This window comes from Chaetodon auriga, chromosome 6 (assembly GCF_051107435.1).
Source record: "Chaetodon auriga isolate fChaAug3 chromosome 6, fChaAug3.hap1, whole genome shotgun sequence".
Lineage (NCBI taxonomy): Eukaryota > Metazoa > Chordata > Actinopteri > Chaetodontiformes > Chaetodontidae > Chaetodon > Chaetodon auriga.
In genome coordinates this window covers 26941085-26959053 of record NC_135079.1, presented here as the reverse complement: position 1 = coordinate 26959053, position 17969 = coordinate 26941085, and the positions used below count along the sequence as shown (strand labels likewise).

General features: G+C 42.6%; 1 protein-coding gene across 1 annotated transcript in view; it reads left to right on the top strand.

The window, feature by feature from the left end:
- siah1 (siah E3 ubiquitin protein ligase 1) overlaps positions 1–14436 on the top strand; it is a 30520-nt gene extending 16084 nt beyond the window's left edge. The window contains exons 2-5 of the mRNA XM_076732829.1: positions 6322–6378; positions 10139–10320; positions 11378–11674; positions 12193–14436. Coding sequence (XP_076588944.1) covers positions 6369–6378; positions 10139–10320; positions 11378–11674; positions 12193–12564 — 861 coding nt within the window. The 5' untranslated portion in view covers positions 6322–6368 and the 3' untranslated portion in view covers positions 12565–14436. The remainder of the gene's footprint in view (positions 1–6321; positions 6379–10138; positions 10321–11377; positions 11675–12192) is intronic.
- Positions 14437–17969: the final 3533 nt, after the last annotated feature.

The window sequence follows — 17969 nt, the reverse complement described above, 5'->3', positions numbered from 1 at the left end:
GAAAATGTCATAAAACTCAGCAGCTCATTGAGCCAGAAGTATGTACACAAAGTGCAACATGAGTGACAGGGGCAGCAAATTACAATCAGTGAAGGAATTATCTTTCACCGAGTTCACTAAGTCTGCAGTCTGTGTCAGCAAGCAGGTTGCCAAGTGTTTGCTCTAGGAGAATTGTTGGGTCTCTGTAGATAAAGAGTATGGCCTGTACTCGGTCCTGAGACAACTTCTGTTGTGATTTGGTACTATATAAATAACATACCCTAACCCTAACCCTAATTGAATTGAATTGGTCATATTAACAACCAGAGCTAATCTATAGTTGATCCTTCGCTCTGACTAGAGCTCCTCGTGAATCTTACAATTTGTACCTGACTCAAAGAACCGGAACCAAAATGAGTTGGATGGCAACACATCTGAGCCCAGACAAACCTGAATCCAGAAAATGTGGGTAACTGGTGCTGGGTGGTATGGCAAAACAAATGTATATCACAGTATTTTTCAAAATTATAACGGTTTCACGGTATATGACTTTTTTTTTTTTTTTTTTTTTTTTCATGCATAATCGGGTGTTCACAACATTTTCTACTGGTTGAGAGAGGAATTACTGCAGTAGATTGACTTAGGATGGTTTATTTTACTGTCATGATGAGGAAATATTGTAGAATGAAGTGAAAAATGAAGACCTGAAGTGACATTTGTCTCAATTTTTCTTTTGCTTTTCCTGTGTTCCACAGTTTACCCTCACCACACCTCTCACACTGCGTGTTTAGAAGCGCAACATTGACAAGGGTCCCGTCTGAAACGGTGTCATGCCGCGCAGTTTTCTGAATGTTGTGTATTCAAATACACCGGTATGGTGGTATATTAAAAATGCACATCATAACAAAATTTACACCGGTATTAGGTGTGAACCGGTATACCGCCCGGCACTAATGTGTGTGCAATCCTGACTAAACTCAATGGAGACATCCTGTGCTCCTGAACATAAATAGCGAGTTTCATTCAATACCGATGAAGGGGGTCAAATCGTGGAACTTTGAATCCACAACATTGAAATGGTGCAGGTTGTGTGATGATTAACGAGTGTGAGATTGGTCTCGCTCCTTGTTTAAACAGAATTAAACTAGCTGAAGTGACTTTGCTCTCCTTTGTGAAGCCTGAAATCCACTTGTTGCTGCTCCCGGCTTTAATTTTGCCCAATTGAGTTGCTTCCTTCTGTTGAATGAAAAAGGACTTGAACCCAGAAACTCCCCTTGCAGTTGTATTTTTTTTTCTGTTGTCACTGAATCATCCAAGATGCATTGTTGTGCTGCGTGTGAATGGGGCTGATGTCTCTCTTTCTGTGTGCACTACCCAAGCTATCACTTTCTCTCTGACTGACAGATGGATTCTGGCTCACAGTCATATTTTGTTTTCACTTGGGCCTTTTTTTTCTGATTGGCTAGGTTTTTGTGTGTGTTTGTAGAGGGAGCCAGAGTGTGTGCAGAGGTGAGTCTATAGAAGAAATGAGCAAAGCAGAGTTGGAATTTTACATAGCTAGACTGATTGCAAAAAGTAACCAAGTTATTGTTTTTAATCGCCTTGTGGATTCTTTTGATCTAAGAACTATGTCATATTGTTTGAATTGCAAATTGTGGTTTTTGCACAAATCTGTTATTTTGCAAAGGCCTAGACAGTGCTAACAAACACCACAATTTATTTATTTTTAATTCAGCATTGTACTGAGTGAGATACATATGTGTATTACATTGTGGCAAACAGTGAGAAGGAGAGTTAAAAGAAGGATAGAATGAAAAGAAGAGGCAGTGAGAAAGTGAGTTATGGTGTCAATGAGGGCAGCTGCTGGTACAGCCTGCAGCCAGACAAGGCTGAAATCTGAGACTTGCTCAACCACAGGGCCGGGTGGAGGGAGGGGGTGGAGAGAAGGAAACACAAGTGGAAGAAAGAGAGAGAGAATGCCCTTTGAGGAGAAAGAAAGCAAAGTATGCAGGCACAAGGCACAGCAAGCATGCAAGAAAGTATAGGGAAAGAGTGAGGAGAATGGAGAGATACTGACACAAAAGATGGAAGTTTAGTGGGGCAAATAAAATTAGTAGAATCAAGTCAAAGTCTGTGGCAAAGAGAAATGATGGTGTTGTGGAGAAGGGGTTATGTGTTTGGGTAAGGCGCTGCCAAGAGAGACACAGGAAGCGTTTTAGTGAGCATGCTCTGTTTGGACTGACATTGGATGCCGGCTTAGTTTTTCTCCATCTTGCACACAAACACACCCAGCAGCAGTGACCACCTACCACACTCCAGAGGACAGAAAGAACATGGCTTAGGAGGAAAAGTGTGTGAGAGAGAGGCAGAGACTTTGTTTGGGAATTTCCTCTCTTGCTAACTACAGCCTTCTCCACTGCCACTGGGAAACCAAGATAGAGCAAGGCTTTGTTTTCCAGTCGGCAAAGGATTATCCTTCCAGCAACTCTTTAACACCACACAAGATTTGTTTTTCATAGAAGGCATCCTTTCTTTTGTCATGGGAAAAGTGCTTTTGTGCTGCAAACCTGCAATTTCAGAAAATGGTTTTTGGAAGTGGATATACCTGTTTAAAAAAGCAGTGCAGTGGCGCAGTGTGTAACAGTCCCTGAAGAGCTGGCACCAGGAGAAGCAAAGGTGGAACTTGTAAAAGAATAATTATCCAGTGTTTGAGACAATCTACTGTGGCTTTGCTAAACTGTCACATGTTGCCTTTAGTTAGTGGTTGACTGGAAGCAGCCAGCAGCCAGGGAGTGGCAGGTTGACCGCACACTGACAGAGTGCTTACAGACTGTTGACTAAATTTGAGTTTGTCTGTTTCTCTGTGCTGCAGCATAAACATCTAACAACCTGCCTAGTGTAATTTTTAGTTTGTCTGATGGATGCCTTTTTTGCATGCTGTTCCAGGGACTGAGGGAGGAGTTTTTCTATTTTGTAGTTTCTTTGATTCCGTGGACACAGACGTAGGCAGGTCTCCTCCTGTTGTCCCATGCCCTGGTGGGCTGTTGTTTTTCTGGGTATTAAGCCTCTCCACTTGCCATTGTCGGGACACAGCCCTCTTTTTCATTACAGCTTTCCCTGGACCCTCATGAGCCTGTGCTCCCTAAATGGGGAACCATGAGTATAAAATGTGATCCTCTGTTTTGTGGTGTGTTTTGGGCAGCGTCAACAGTGTGTGGTTTCCATGGAAAACCCCAGAGAAAGATGGAGTTGAGGGGCTGCGTGAATGCTCTACTTCTATGTCTATGGTCCAAGTGAAGTCGAAGGCAGCCTGCGTAGAGCTGCAGGCTCCACCCTGGAACTCCTTTTTCAGACTCTTTTCATGTGTAGCCATAAGGAATTTGCACAAGATGAAAGGTAAATGAGCTTTTACAAAACTACCCATGAAAGCTCACTTACTTCTAGAAACATTTACACCTTTTCTGCTCATCAGCTTTATGTGTTGGGTGCAGTAGTCCTTGTAGCTGCAGCCAAGGGGTTTTAAAATGACATTCCTGTGCTTAGTACAGCTGCAGCTCTGTCTGTTAGGCTGATAAATTGATACTTTGTGTGTAGGGAGCTTGACGAGCAAACGTCACTGTTGTGTACGTACTGTTTGTTGAATAGCTTGTGTTGTGTGGGTGAGTACAGACAGGGCTCTAAGCAAGCGTGCCTGTGTACATTGTGAATATGTGGTGGTGTGTGAACACTGTACTCTGTGTGTGTGTGTGTGTGTGTGTGTGTGTGTGTGTGTGTGTGTGTGTGTGTGTGTCAAAGTAGAGTGGGCCATGAGTTCAGAAAAAGAATGGCATATTTGTGTTGAAGCCCCTTGTTTTCTGCCTTCCCCTCTACTTATGCTTCTCATGTCTGTGTCCTGTGCATTCTTCAATATCCTCTTAGCTGTTATGCATATTCCCAGTTATTTGCTACCCTTCCTTCTTTACTATTTGTTTCTTTCTCTTTGTCTCTTTTTTCTTTGTTTTATTCTCACTTTTCTTGACTTCAGTGTGCAATCGACAACCTCTCAGGATTGTATTTTCCTCTTTTGTATCCATTTTCCATCTGTAGTGCTGAAGGCATCTGTTATGTGCAGTCTTCTTGCGATATATGAATTTTTGTGTTTATGTTTTGTCTAAGGCAAGTTGGCAGAGTAACTCAGGCAACTTAAAAAAATGTAGTTTTTCGTGATGAAATGCTTACATACCTTAAAGCAGGGGTCTCAAAACTTCAACATCAGAAGAGCCCCTTTGGCCCCTTTCCCAACAAATAAAATTCACGTGGAGCCACAGAACTTTTGACCCCCTAAAATGAAGATAACACAGCATATAAAGTTCTATACAGTTATGCTATGTATAAAAGAACTGTAGTTTGTTGAATTTATGAAATCTAACCCTACAAAAAGAAAACAATTGACATTTTATTGCTGTTTGTAACAAAGGAAAACAGTGGCACGTATAGGATTACTTTCAAATATAATATACATAATGCAAGCCTATTTGAGTCCTTCTCTTATTTGTGGAAAATAAAAATGAAGAACAGCCCACTTTAAAATTAATAAAACACATAGCTGCAGCATATTTGCTTTAAAAAGAGCAAACACAAAAATATGCCAGTTTATATTTAATTATGACCATTTCAGTGTGCCGTCGTCCTTTTTGTTTTTTCTCAGTCACATACAGCAATCCACTGTCGAACTCAACATGAACAAATCTGCTACATGTTGAAAAGGAAGACTCAATGTTCGGACCTGATTCTGCAGACATTATCCAGAGTTCATATGAGACAAAACAGCTTTAGTGTCTCTGCTGTATATTTGGGGTTGGCAGCATAATCTAGCAACTCAGCTGCCTTGCTAGTGCAACAGTTGGGGGACTGTTGGAGACTCAAGTGTTGTCTTATGTGAGGTTGTTGTTGTTTTTGTTTGTATGGAAGTTCCAAATACAAGAAGAAAATGATCAAATCTGATCAATGTGGTATGGTATGCTTGTTTTAAACCATTTCTCAATTGGCCATATCGTCCACCCCTACCTTCCATGATGCACTCAGTAGTTGCCATTAAGAGGTCCCTTCCCAATGCACTTCCAGTGCAAGTGAGGGGACGAAAGCCACAGTTTGAGCAACAGTCTATTCAAAAGCTATGCTTTTGACATCCAAATGAAGCAAATCAAGTACATGTATTACAAAATTAACAGTCATTTTAGTGTAAAAATATCTCTTTTAGTTTCCCTGCTCAGTAGATAGTATTTGTCTGTTGAGTTGTAGCAGAGGGTTAGAAATAAAAAGAGTGGATTTTGTTCTAAAACGAATAACTTTGGAAGATATCAAATTGACTTATATAATTCTAAGATTGCAGTCTCATATTACATAGGAACTACGTGAATGATGTAACAGATGGGGGAGACAATATATGAATGGGAACTAGAGTCATGTTTTCCATCAATATGATTGGGGTCATGGGTGGATTTTTAGTATGGATTTACAGGAAGGATAAATGGATAATAACAGTGCAGATTGTCTATATATCCTTCGATGGAGATGCTTGATCTATGAGCCTACTTGTTTTACACTATATCAGAATTTAACGTTTACATAGCACTAGCTTACGTACTGTCTCAGTCACATAATTTGACTATTTGAGTGAATGTAAACTTTGCAGTTGTTGTTCTAAAGCTTGACTCCTGAGAACTGTGGGAATGTCACTGCACTTCTTAAATGAACAAGTACAGACAGCTGGCAGTTATTCTGGAAAATGATCTGCATATTATGGCCCTAGCACAGTAGTTGGGAGCCACAGACTTAACGCATGGAGCTCTATCTGCTTTATGAAATATGAATTAACAGTGCTTGGAAAATTGTATGGAGCCAACAGATGGCACAGTAGTAATCAATGATTTTAGAATGCTAGTCTAATCTACATTCCATTAGCAGCACAGTAAGTGGCTTAAATGCCTTGAAGGAGTATTGCTTAGTCTGTGAAAGTGCACAAGATGGGCAGTGCCCTTCCTGGTCTTAATAGTGTTGCAGAGATGGCTACCATAAACATTAGATTGTCATTGTGTAAATCAGATCTGATTCATATGTGAACCAACTTGAACATTTGTAATACCCACTGTGAGAAATGACAGAACCAAGCCATCTCTCTGGCCAGTGAATGAAGATGTTAGCGTACCACCGAGAACTTCATATTTAACTCAGTGTTGCTTCATGGTTATTGTAGGTTTACTGTTGTGGTGTGATTAGTTGGCTTGATTCCTAGTTAGTATTTTCAAGCATTGTTCCTCAAAGTCGTGATTGTTTACCCTCTGTTTTTTATTCTTTTTTCAGAGGTCCCCACATTTCAAGAAAAGACAACAGCCTTATTTGGAAATCTTATGGACGAAGGTGGGTATTTAATGTTTCTGGTCATGTTTTTTCCAGCCCCTTTAACCGTCTTCCTTTTCATGTACAGTTGTGTTCGACAATTGTTCCAATGTCATTTAAACTGTCCTTATGTGTGTCCTGGTCTCCTTGTAGTAGCTCCAATACAGGCATGCAAAATGATGTTTCTGGCTGCTACTAGCTTTCATTACTCTTTTTGTTGGCACACACATACAAAACTCGATGTTAGAATGCTCTCTAGAGAAATATCATCTCTAATGAGTTGCTGGTTCTATATAATATCCATTACATTGTATAACCTTAAACCCAGAAGCCTTGTAAACGGTAAATTCAGACTGTAAAAGCCTCTTCCAAGCCACCTGCTAACAACAAAAGTTTGCTGGGTCTTGCTTGTCTGTACTTTTGTCTTTGTCTTGGCATTGTCACTTCTTATGTGCCAACTAAGTGATACCTTGTTTAGCCCTCAGTGGCTCTTTTGGCTGGGCTTGTTGCTACCTGTAGCCTTAATGTGCTACCAACTTGCGATTGTATCTGTTTTTAGCCAGGCAAGATTCGTGTCTGATGTAATTCTTAAACCAATAAAACAACTCAGCATGTCCCTCTTAAAGTGTGTTTTATGGCTATGACCATTACACCATTGCCAGTTCTACCATTGAAGGTGTTTTGGGTGCCCAAGAGTGTGTGTGTGTGTGTGTGTAGAGCTTGGCCAATCAGACCAATGTCTTTTATCACAGCAATGACAACTAAGCTGGCTTTTTCAAAGATTGCTGTGCACCAGTACACAAGGCCAAAGCATGATCGATCCACCCTGGTGCTTGACAGTTGGAGAGGTGCTCTTTTCAGGAAATGCTGCACCCTTTTTTCACCAAACATAACTCCTCCAGAAGTTCTTTTACAGTCAAACGGGGACCTTTCTAGATTTCCTACAAAGTTCTCTCAGAAAGTTTTACATTTCATCATTACATGACAAACTGAGGAAACAACTACCTGAAAATGCTTTGTGTCTTCTTTTAGCCTTCCCCTGCTTTGTGCTCCTTTCCTTTTTTCCACTACCTAATCTCGCTTAAAAAGACAATGTTTCTACCCTGTTTTAGTAATTTTAGTCTTACATGCTAGCTGATTATGACCTGAGCCTTGGCCGAGCTGAATGTCCTCCGCTAATTTGGTCCCACTGCTCTTAGTGCTGCTGCTAGCATGCTAGTCAGCCAAGATGTTCTATTAATAGCTGCTAAGGCCTTATCTCCGTCATAGCAGATGTGTTTACAAGCCGGCAGGCACAGTTACGGCTATCTAATACTGTCTCTCATTAGGTCCAGTTTTTACTTCTGCAGTTGGCATGTGTGTGCATGCAGAGAGGCCTTACTCAGACAGATGCACTGGCAGTGCTGCCAGCTACCAAGCCAGACATAGATGGGAAGCTTATGTAAGTAGCAATGATGTAGACAAAAGCATTGCATTTGGTATTCATGGTAACTGGGAGAACCCAATACCTTCTGGGAGTGGTCAAAAATGTCAACACAGGAAAATGCAAATCAATCAATTTTAAAAGATTTCTTCAATCAAAGCCCAATAAATCATTCAGTGATATATTGGGCTTTGATTAGAAAACTAAATCCGATCAGTGCTTATCAAAGTTAAAGGTTCATCGCTAATCATTGCAGTCGTCATCAAATCCTCATAAAAGAGGTAAAAAGACAACAAGCACTTCTTTTTTTAAAAAAAACAAGTAGAGACTGAGAAAGCCACATTAACCACAAAGATCCTGATGTGAGATTATACATGCACAAATGTTTTGCATGAAAAGATGCCATAAGACCAACTGTGATGTTTCCTGACTCCAGCAGTATTTTGTGTTTTTGCTAAATTAGCTGCTAGGTTAGGGAAATTGAGCAGCCATGACTAAAGCTTTGGCACCATTTTATTGGTGGGTGTTAATTTCCCAGCTGTTGTACTGTCTACATATTGCTGCACTGTCTCACCGCCTGATTCTCTTCTCTTGTCTTTGCCTCCCACACATACTATCCTTTCCCTCCACATTTGCTCCTCTCTCTCTCCCTGTGCTACATCTATCTGTGGGTATGGCTATAAAAAGATGAGCTATGCCAGGTAGCAGAGTAGGTGGGGACACTGGCATGCACAGTCATCCCACCCAAACCCCGTATAGCCCAGAAAAGACCTGACATGAGAAACATCTGCTTTATCCTGCAATGTCCACTCTTTGCTTTTGTACACATTTTTCATACCTCGTTTCTCATTCCTTGTAAGTTTTTAGCTCTTTGTCCACCTCATACCTGACGTACTTGCCCTGCTTAATTCTAAACTTTGCTGTCTCATTCCTCTTCTCTTCCTGCTCCCCCTCCATTCTTAATCAGCTCCTCCTCCCTCCTTCCTTCATCTGCAGTAGCTGTGCTCTGGAGATGAAGGCGCTGGTGATGCCCTCAACACATACCTTTTGTCCTTCCCACCACTTTACTCCTCTCTTCTCTGCCCCACAGGCCATCCCATACTCCATCCCATACAAACTGGTTACCAAGGCAACTGGGCAGCATACACTCACCACATTAGTTCACTTTATATATATATATATATATATATGTGTGACCAAGAGTCTGTGCAGGTCTGACTTGTTGCTGGAACAATAATAGACATGTTGTAGGTTGAGACCATAGAGACTGGCAAATAGTTACAGAAGGGTACGTTCCTCATGTACTGCCATAGAAAGATGGTATAACCCTCCATAAAGACACCTTGTGCTCCAAATGCCTGCAGTTACTAGTTTCTAAACTGCTAGAGGCTGCTAGATGCTGTGGGTGCAGATATTAGGTAGCCTGCAGCACTCAAAGTATTTGGGGTATGTGGTAGGATGACTAGTGTATGGTCATCAGTGTGGGTAACCACACTGATTGCTTCTGTTAGGCAGTAAATCTGTTTAATATTTTATAACTGATTTTCCATGTACACACATCCTGAATCTATGAATAATGTAATCATCCTGTCACATTCTGTATTTGATGACATAGATCAACTACTTTATCCTGAAATGTGTGTTATTGTTTATGGGTGAACATGGAGTGGATGGCCAACCTGCAGAGGATTGCAGCTGTCCTTTACTTTCTGTTACTGAAAGAGCTACAAAGTGGTGAGCATCACCAACCAAGATTAGCCTAGCATGTACCTGCAGGTCAGCATGTAAACAGTAGTGCAAGTGGTGAGAGCATATAAGGAAGAGTTAAGTTATCTTCCCCACAGGACAAGACTTGTTCATTTGAAACTATGATCTCTCAGCAATGATTGTGATGAGGATGAAAACTGTCTCACCTGGTAATGTAATAGATTTGTAACTGCGCCAAAATAATGGTGACAACTAGAATGAGCTTGTGAAAATTTCTGTGCAGCAGGTGTGGAATTAGCTTGCTCAGACATGATGACTGAAAAATGCAATATTTATTCATCAAGGTAAAAAAAAGTATGAATTTCTTATTTTTCTGAGGAACATAATTTCACCATGTTGTCAGTCTCAACCTGGACATCATCTTTCTCTTTAACCACATCTCTATTTAGTCAAGTGCCCATCAGCTTTGATGTATAAGTGTCAGAGGTATACAGCCAGAGACTGAGAGGGCATAACTCATAGATGTATATTAAGTAAGAAATGTTATAGGGAGTGGTGTAGAAAATTGTCCATACTTCTCTCTGGTATGAAGACTTTATGTCTCTGATATAGTGTCTTCATTGTGTCCCTCTCCTTCTCTCCCTTTATCAGAAATGAGTCGCCAGACTGCCACCGCGCTGCCCACAGGAACCTCCAAGTGTCCCCCCTCCCAGCGCGTGCCCACCCTCTCAGGCACCACTGCCTCCAACAGTGATCTGGCCAGCCTGTTTGAGTGCCCTGTCTGCTTCGACTATGTCCTACCCCCCATCCTGCAGTGCCAGTCCGGACACTTGGTATGTACTGTCAAGCCTGGAAAGTAAGCAGAGCCGGTTGTTGTCAGCAGTAAATTTCAGATATCTTATCGAGTGTCTTAATTGCATTTCATTTTAAGTTAGCTGAATGCGTGTGTGTGGTGTACACATACTGCTTAAAGTAATCAACATTGTATCTAAGTTTCCACATGGGGATGAATTGTTTTATTGCCAGCTTAGTTTCACTGTCCGGCTTTATTACAGTGTTGATTTAGTAGTCAAAATGCCATTAATAGTAGGAATAACACAGTTTTCCATTTTGTAGGAAAGGTTTTTGATGACCATAGTGATCACCCATTGGACTGCATTTAAGCTCAGTGAGAGCTTGCATGGGAGTGATAAGTTTTCAGTACTACAGCTACCATTGTGTATAAATTGTAAAAATGAAATGACACAAATTAACATTTTTATAAGGTCTGCGGTTCAGTAATACATCATGACTACAGCTGTTGAGTTAAAGGTGGGATGAGTCATTCTGGAGAATGATTGTTCGTATCTTCTCATGGTCCACTGGCTGGCTGTTCTGTGTATGCCCTGAAAAACAATCTCATTCTTGCACAGCCCTGACTTTGTAAATTGGATCAGATTGAGCCACGCAACACTACTCCAGCCAGTCATCAACAGGTGGTGTTTGTGCTATGTACAGGACAATGGGAAGGGGAGGAAGATGGTGGGAGAGAGGGGGGACGGTAAATCTGGCACACTAACATCTAATTATATTGTGAAGAAGGAGAGACGGTATTATCAACAACCTTTATCTAGAATGACTCCCCCCATCTGCAAGGCAAATACTGTCCCTTTGGAGTTAAAAAAATAACATGTTATTGATACTGAATTGCAGTGTTATTAATGTAGTCATGGTCGATATTAGTCAAATACTAAGAAAGTCTTAAATGTTCACACTGGTGTACCAATAGCCAATCAGAATACAGAAAATTGGGCGTGTGGTCACCTGATGACATTTTAGAGAGAAGAAGAGAAGAGATGATTATCTCTGGAAAGGAAAAACCCTAACTCATTTCTATCTGTCCCTTACCAGGTATGTTCCAACTGCCGGCCCAAGCTCACCTGCTGCCCCACCTGCCGAGGCCCCCTGGGCTCCATCAGGAACCTGGCCATGGAGAAAGTGGCTAATTCTGTCCTCTTCCCCTGCAAGTACGCCTCATCAGGCTGTGAAGTCACCTTGCCTCACACTGACAAGACAGAGCATGAAGAGCTGTGCGAATTCCGGCCGTATTCCTGCCCCTGTCCTGGCGCCTCCTGCAAGTGGCAGGGCTCCCTGGACGCTGTCATGCCTCACCTGATGCACCAGCACAAGTCCATTACCACACTGCAGGTCAGACACTAACTTGTCTCCTCAGCTTCTTTTCTGAAGGAAGCTTACTTGACCCATAGGGACTTAAAGTCAATGGATCTAAGTACCAGCTACTTCAATTTTGAGTGAAGTGAGTGAGTGAATGCATTACGCATGTCCACCATGCCACATTTAACAACCACCAGACTGTTTGTAAGAGGCAACTGTTGCCTGCCACACGTTTGGTATTCTAAATATGGTTTCAGCCAACACTCACTTCTACAGTATCACTGTATTTCAGTGCTTAATAAATAATGTTATGCAAGAGAATTTCAAATTGTATTTGTTTGTTTATTTTTTGTTGAGGTTGCTCATTCTGAATATAGTTTGAAATGCAGCCATTCTCACAAGTATAGGAAAACAGCAATGTCAGGTTTCCCTGTGAGGTGCCTGTTTTGGCTGTAAAAATGTTTGTTCTCAATTCTCAAGTTTAACGACTTATTATATTGTATCATTAAGAAATAATGACTAAACTTTTCAACCTGTGTGTGTCTGTCCAGGGCGAGGACATTGTGTTTCTGGCGACGGACATCAACCTGCCGGGCGCGGTGGATTGGGTAATGATGCAGTCCTGCTTTGGCTTCCACTTCATGCTGGTGCTGGAGAAGCAGGAGAAGTATGATGGCCACCAGCAGTTCTTTGCCATCGTGCAGCTCATCGGGACTCGCAAGCAGGCTGAGAACTTCGCCTACCGGCTGGAGCTCAATGGGCACCGGCGCCGCCTGACTTGGGAGGCCACGCCGCGATCCATCCACGAGGGCATCGCCACGGCAATCATGAACAGTGACTGCCTGGTGTTCGACACGTCCATCGCACAGCTGTTCGCTGAGAACGGCAACCTGGGCATCAACGTCACCATCTCCATGTGCTAAGAACTTTCAAGAGAAGAGGGTCAAAAAGTTACAGATTGTCAGGGGGCATTTTATAGGGGGTCAAATCAGTTGTGACCTCACAGCACCCCCTCCCCCCACCCCCACCCCCACTCCCCCCGCCTCACCCCTTGAGACGTGGAGCTGGACTGTCTGATTGGGCAGCCGTGGAGGCCCAGGGGGTGGGATGGATGGATGGATGAGTGAAGGAATGAATAAACACAAGGACATAACTATGTAGTGATGGCTATAGACTTCTAAACATACCCACACATAAACATATAAATATATATATGTGAGACTTGTGCACACACATGCAGTCTCACACTCTCTGATCATAAACACAAACTGAAAAGCTGGTCAGTCAGCAGTTCATCAAACTCGTCTCTTCAACTGATTCCCCACCAATCTTATTTTAGTGTCTCTTGTTTCTCTTCCCCTCAGTCATCCTCAGACATTTCACACACTACAGCTCTCGGACCTTCACTCAGAGACGCTAGAGGCTGGTCACCACTGAGCGGCTCAGTGCCCCAACAGCTACACACTGAGGAAAGGCTCAAGTTAGATTGCAACATGGACTCCTGGTCAGTGCTGGATAGTTAGCCAGCTATCTAGCTTCCACTTCGCGTTCCCTGCTGTTTTAGTCCTCCTCAGTACCCGTCAGACCTCCCAGATGGAACGATACCAACAATTGTAGGGCTACAACTGTGGAGATTTTTGGTATATATCTTCACATGTGACTGACGTGGATATCGATGGCTGGGACTGGAACCATCACCCCTAGACATGGAGAGCTGTAGCACACTTAACCATAGACACCCAGCTTTGTCCAGGACTGCAGTAAAGGAACTCAGGCACACCTGGTTTCCTTCTGGTCCACAGCGGTCCACCCAAGGCTAAAGGCTCTTTAAGTAGTTGACTGTCGTTGTTGATAGTTATTAGAACAGACTTTGCTCTCATACTGTATGGATTGAAGAAGGCCCTTTGAGACATCAGTCCTGGATGTTTTTATTTTCATGGAGTGGACGCATCAGTTTAGTTCTTACACACACAAAACACACGCCTGTTCTTTGTATTGCTGGCTGTGTGTCCAGGTATAATAGTGGCTGAATTGATTGTGTGTCAGAGAATTATTGACTGAGGATTAGAGGGGCCTTTTTTGTTTTTCAGAACGAGAAAAAAAAAACACTGCATTTCAGTTGTCACAGTTTTCTTTTGGAGTTCATTTCTCAAGTCTTTTGTTTCTTTTTGATTGTTATAGGTGTTTTTTTGTATCAGAGGAGGGAAGAACTCTTGATATTTGTGTGTATGTTTGTGTGTGTGTGTGTGTGTGAGTGAGTGTGCGTGCGTGCGAGATGGACATGAGGCAAAAAGCCTGCTCACTGTCTCCCCTCTCCTCTCCCTGCTCTTCTTTCATTTCGACTCTGCCTCCATCTCACTCTGTCTACCAGTGTCGGCCTCAACCACTGTTTGACTGATCACCCAACCAGGAATGAGGGACATTTTCTACCATTACAATGTTGCTATTATTATTAAATGGAGATTATCATAATTATCATTTTTTGTAATGACTTTTAAAAACAAAGATTAAAAGGCAGTTGTAAAACTTGTGGCTAAACTTCAGTGTTTGTAGTTAAAAAGCAAGTTGTGTCGTTCTTCTGGTTTGTTTTTTACTGATTTGGACTGTTTTTCCTCATCAATTTGTCTCTCCGTCCTCTTGTTTGTGTGGTAAGTCTTTTTTTTTGTGTCTGTGAGGAGGGAGGGAGGTCAAGCCAATCATCCTTCCCTTTCTCTTCATGTGGAGTCTCAGTAATGTTGCTGCTCTCCCTCAACTTTTTTTCTGTTTTGTCATTAAATAAATCTATCTTTTTCATACCTGGTGCCTTTTCTTCTTTACTGTTATTGTATGTGTCAGATCCTGATGATGGCTTTTCTTTTTAAGTCAAATACTGATGAGTGCCGATTTATTTGTCCTTGTACTTACAGGTACTTTCTGCAGTTTTTGACTGATAGTGCTATGGAGCAACATGTTCATGAGTGGGTCCCTGTCTTGTATGTATCGTGCATTATAATGCACCTTCACATGAGGGACACTATTGACATTCTGCTGATGGATTCAAAGTGATAGTTGGTGTTTGCCACATGCAAAATGTACCAACACACTATCAAGGGCAGTAAAGGAGCCTGACAGAAGGTTCTCATCTTGTCGACGGAAACAATTCAAGATTTAAAAAAATCAGCTTTGCAAATGTGTAATGAGGAGGAAATGCATTCAAAATGTTAATTGGACCTCAAGAATATATACAGTCTGCTTTGATGAAAAATACTGAATGTAAACAACTTGTTTGTTTACAAGAAGGACACCTTTCATATTTTTAGATTAGACAGTTTGCTTATCTCATGAGCTTTCTCAGCAGATGAAATTTGTGCAGTTGTCATGGAAATCTAGACATTTTCTGACCACTTTAACAACTTCTCATCCATGTTTGCATTAAGTTGGGCTTCAAAGTTCATCTACATTTCCATGACAGCTGGGCAAACCCAACTGCTGCTAAAGACCATGTGATCAGAAGCCCAGAACAGAAAATAAATGGACCCTGATTCATGACCAGGAACTCACTGGACCAGGTGTCAGTCAAAAGGAGCTTACAGATGCCATTCAGTCAAGGAACAAGGTGGTTAATTTCCCACTGTGCTTTCACTCAGTACAGCCAGGTTATGTGTGATGCTTGGCATCACCCCCAGGTGTGAATCTGCATCTTTATGACTGCATCAGGGGAAGGCATCCAGTCTCAGCACATCTTTGGCTAAATATGTTGACACTGCTAAAAGGCCATATTTCAAGGCCATTCATCATGAACCACATGTGCTATTTCAGCTTGACCAAGGTCAAATACACTGAACAAAAATATAAATGCAACACTTTTGTTTTTGCTCCCATTTTTCGTGAGCTGAACTCAAAGATCTAAAACATTTTCTATATACACACACAAAAAAAACATTACTCTCAAACATTGTTCACAAATCTGTCTAAATCTGTGTTAGTGAGCACTTCTCCTTTGCCGAGATAATCCATCCCACCTCACAGGTGTGGCATATCAAGATGCTGATTAGACAGCATGAATATTGCACAGGTGTGCCTTAGGCTGGCCACAATAAAAGGCCACTCTGAAATGTGCAGTTTTGCTTTACTGGGGGGGTCTGGAGGTGTCAGAAAACCAGTCAGTATCTGGTGTGACCACCATTTGCGTCACACAGTGAAACATCTCTTTTGCATACAGTTAATCAAGTTGTTGATTGTGGCCTGTGGAATGTTGGTCCACTCCTCTTCAATGGCTGTGCGAAGTTGCTGAATATTGGCAGGAACTGGAACACGCTGTCGTATACGTCGATCCAGAGCATCCCAAACATGCTCAATGGGTGACATGTCCTGTGAGTATGCTGCCATGCAAGAACTGGGATGTTTTCAGCTTCCAGGAATTGTGTACAGATCCTTGTAACATGGGGCCGTGCGTTATCATGCTGCAACATGAGGTGATGGTCGTGGATGAATGGCACAACAATGGGCCTCAGGATCTCGTCACGGTATCTCTGTCTTTCAAAATGCCATCAATAAAATGCACCTGTGTTCATTGTCCATAACATACACCTGCCCAAACCATAACCCCACTGCCACCATGGGCCACTGGATCCACAACAATGACATCAGCAAACTGCTCACCCACATGACGTCAGGGCAGATGGCAGACAGCGTCTGCCATCTGAACAGTGAAAACCGGGATTCATCCGTGAAGTAGTGATGGGAATTCCGGCTCTTGTAAGAGAGCTGGTTCTCACGGCTCGGCTCTCATAAAAGAGCCGGCTCTTTCGGCTCCCAAGTGGCTCTTCAGATTTTTTGTTGCTTAAATTTATTTATTACCAAAATAATGTAAAACTATGTGTAAAAATTAATTACTAATGTGCAAAACATAGTTTCTATCAAATTTTACTGCATTTCCTGCGGTCACTCATTTTCTCACCTTTCCAGTGTTTTGTCTGTCGCGGCTGTGTGTGTGTGTGTGTGTGTGTCGTGTCGTGTCGTGTCGTGTCTGTAACCCCCTCTCCTCCCCCTCCTGCTCAGTGCGTACACACAGAAACCACCACACAGCATGTAGTTGATCAATCACGTGCGGCTTGAACGGAAAAAAAGTCGAGAAAAAAAAACCCCAAAGCGGTTCCTGCTCCGGCTCCCAGGCAGAATCCAGCTCCGATCGTTCACTTCAAAGAGCCGGCTGAAGAGCTGTTTCGTTCGCGACCGACACATCACTACCGCGAAGAGAACTCCTCTCCAACGTGAAATGTGAGCGTTTGCCCACGCAAGTCGGTTACGACGACGAACTGCAGTCAGGTCGAGACCCCGATGAGGAGGACGAGCGTGCAGATGAGCTTCCCTGAGATGGTTTCTGACAGTTTGTGCAGAAATTCTTTGGTCATGCAAACTGATTGTTGCAGCAGCTGTCCGGGTGGCTGGTCTCAGATGATCTCGGAGGTGAAAATGCTGGATGTGGAGGTCCTGGGCTGGTGTGGGTACACGTGATCTGCGGTTGTGAGGCTGGTTGGATCTGCTGGAAATTGTCTGAAATGCCTTTGGAGACGGCTTATGATAGAGAAATGAACAGTTCACGGGCAACAGCTCCGGTGGACATTCCTGCAGTCAGCATGCCAATTGCACGCTCCCTCAAAACTTGCGACTCTGTGGCGTTGTGCTGTGTGATAAAACTGCACATTTCTGAGTGGCCTTTTATTGTGGCCAGCCTAAGGCACACCTGTACAGTATTCATGCTGTCTAATCAGCATCTTGATATGCCACACCTGTGAGGTGGAATGGATTATCTCGGCAAAGGAGAAGGGCTCACTAACATAAAATTCAAGCCCCGTTTACACGTACACGGATATTGGAAAAACGGAGACATTTCCCTTCTTTTGTGCCCTTCGTTTACACGCAAACGGAGAATTCGCCTATGAAAACGATGCATTTTAAAAATTCCGGCCAGAGTGGAGATTTTGGAAAACTTTGGTTGCATGTTTGCACGTAAACGGAGAAAAACGGAGAAAAACTGAGTTTTAGGCAGCCGACATCACATTATACACCAGAACTTGCACCTGCGCCAAAAGGTGCAAGTCCCCCCCCAACACGACAACACAGTCCGCGTCGCCGCTAGCGTCCACGGCATAAATACAGGGGTTAGTGTAAACGTTTTCTGAAAACGGACACGTGTGCACGCGGTTATTTTGAAAAGGGCGAGGGCGAAATGTCCATCTATGAAAATGGCCAGGTACATAGTGTTAGATAGATTTGTGAACAATATTTGAGAGAAATGTTTTGTGTGTGTATATAGAAAATGTTTTAGATCTTTGAGTTCAGCTCA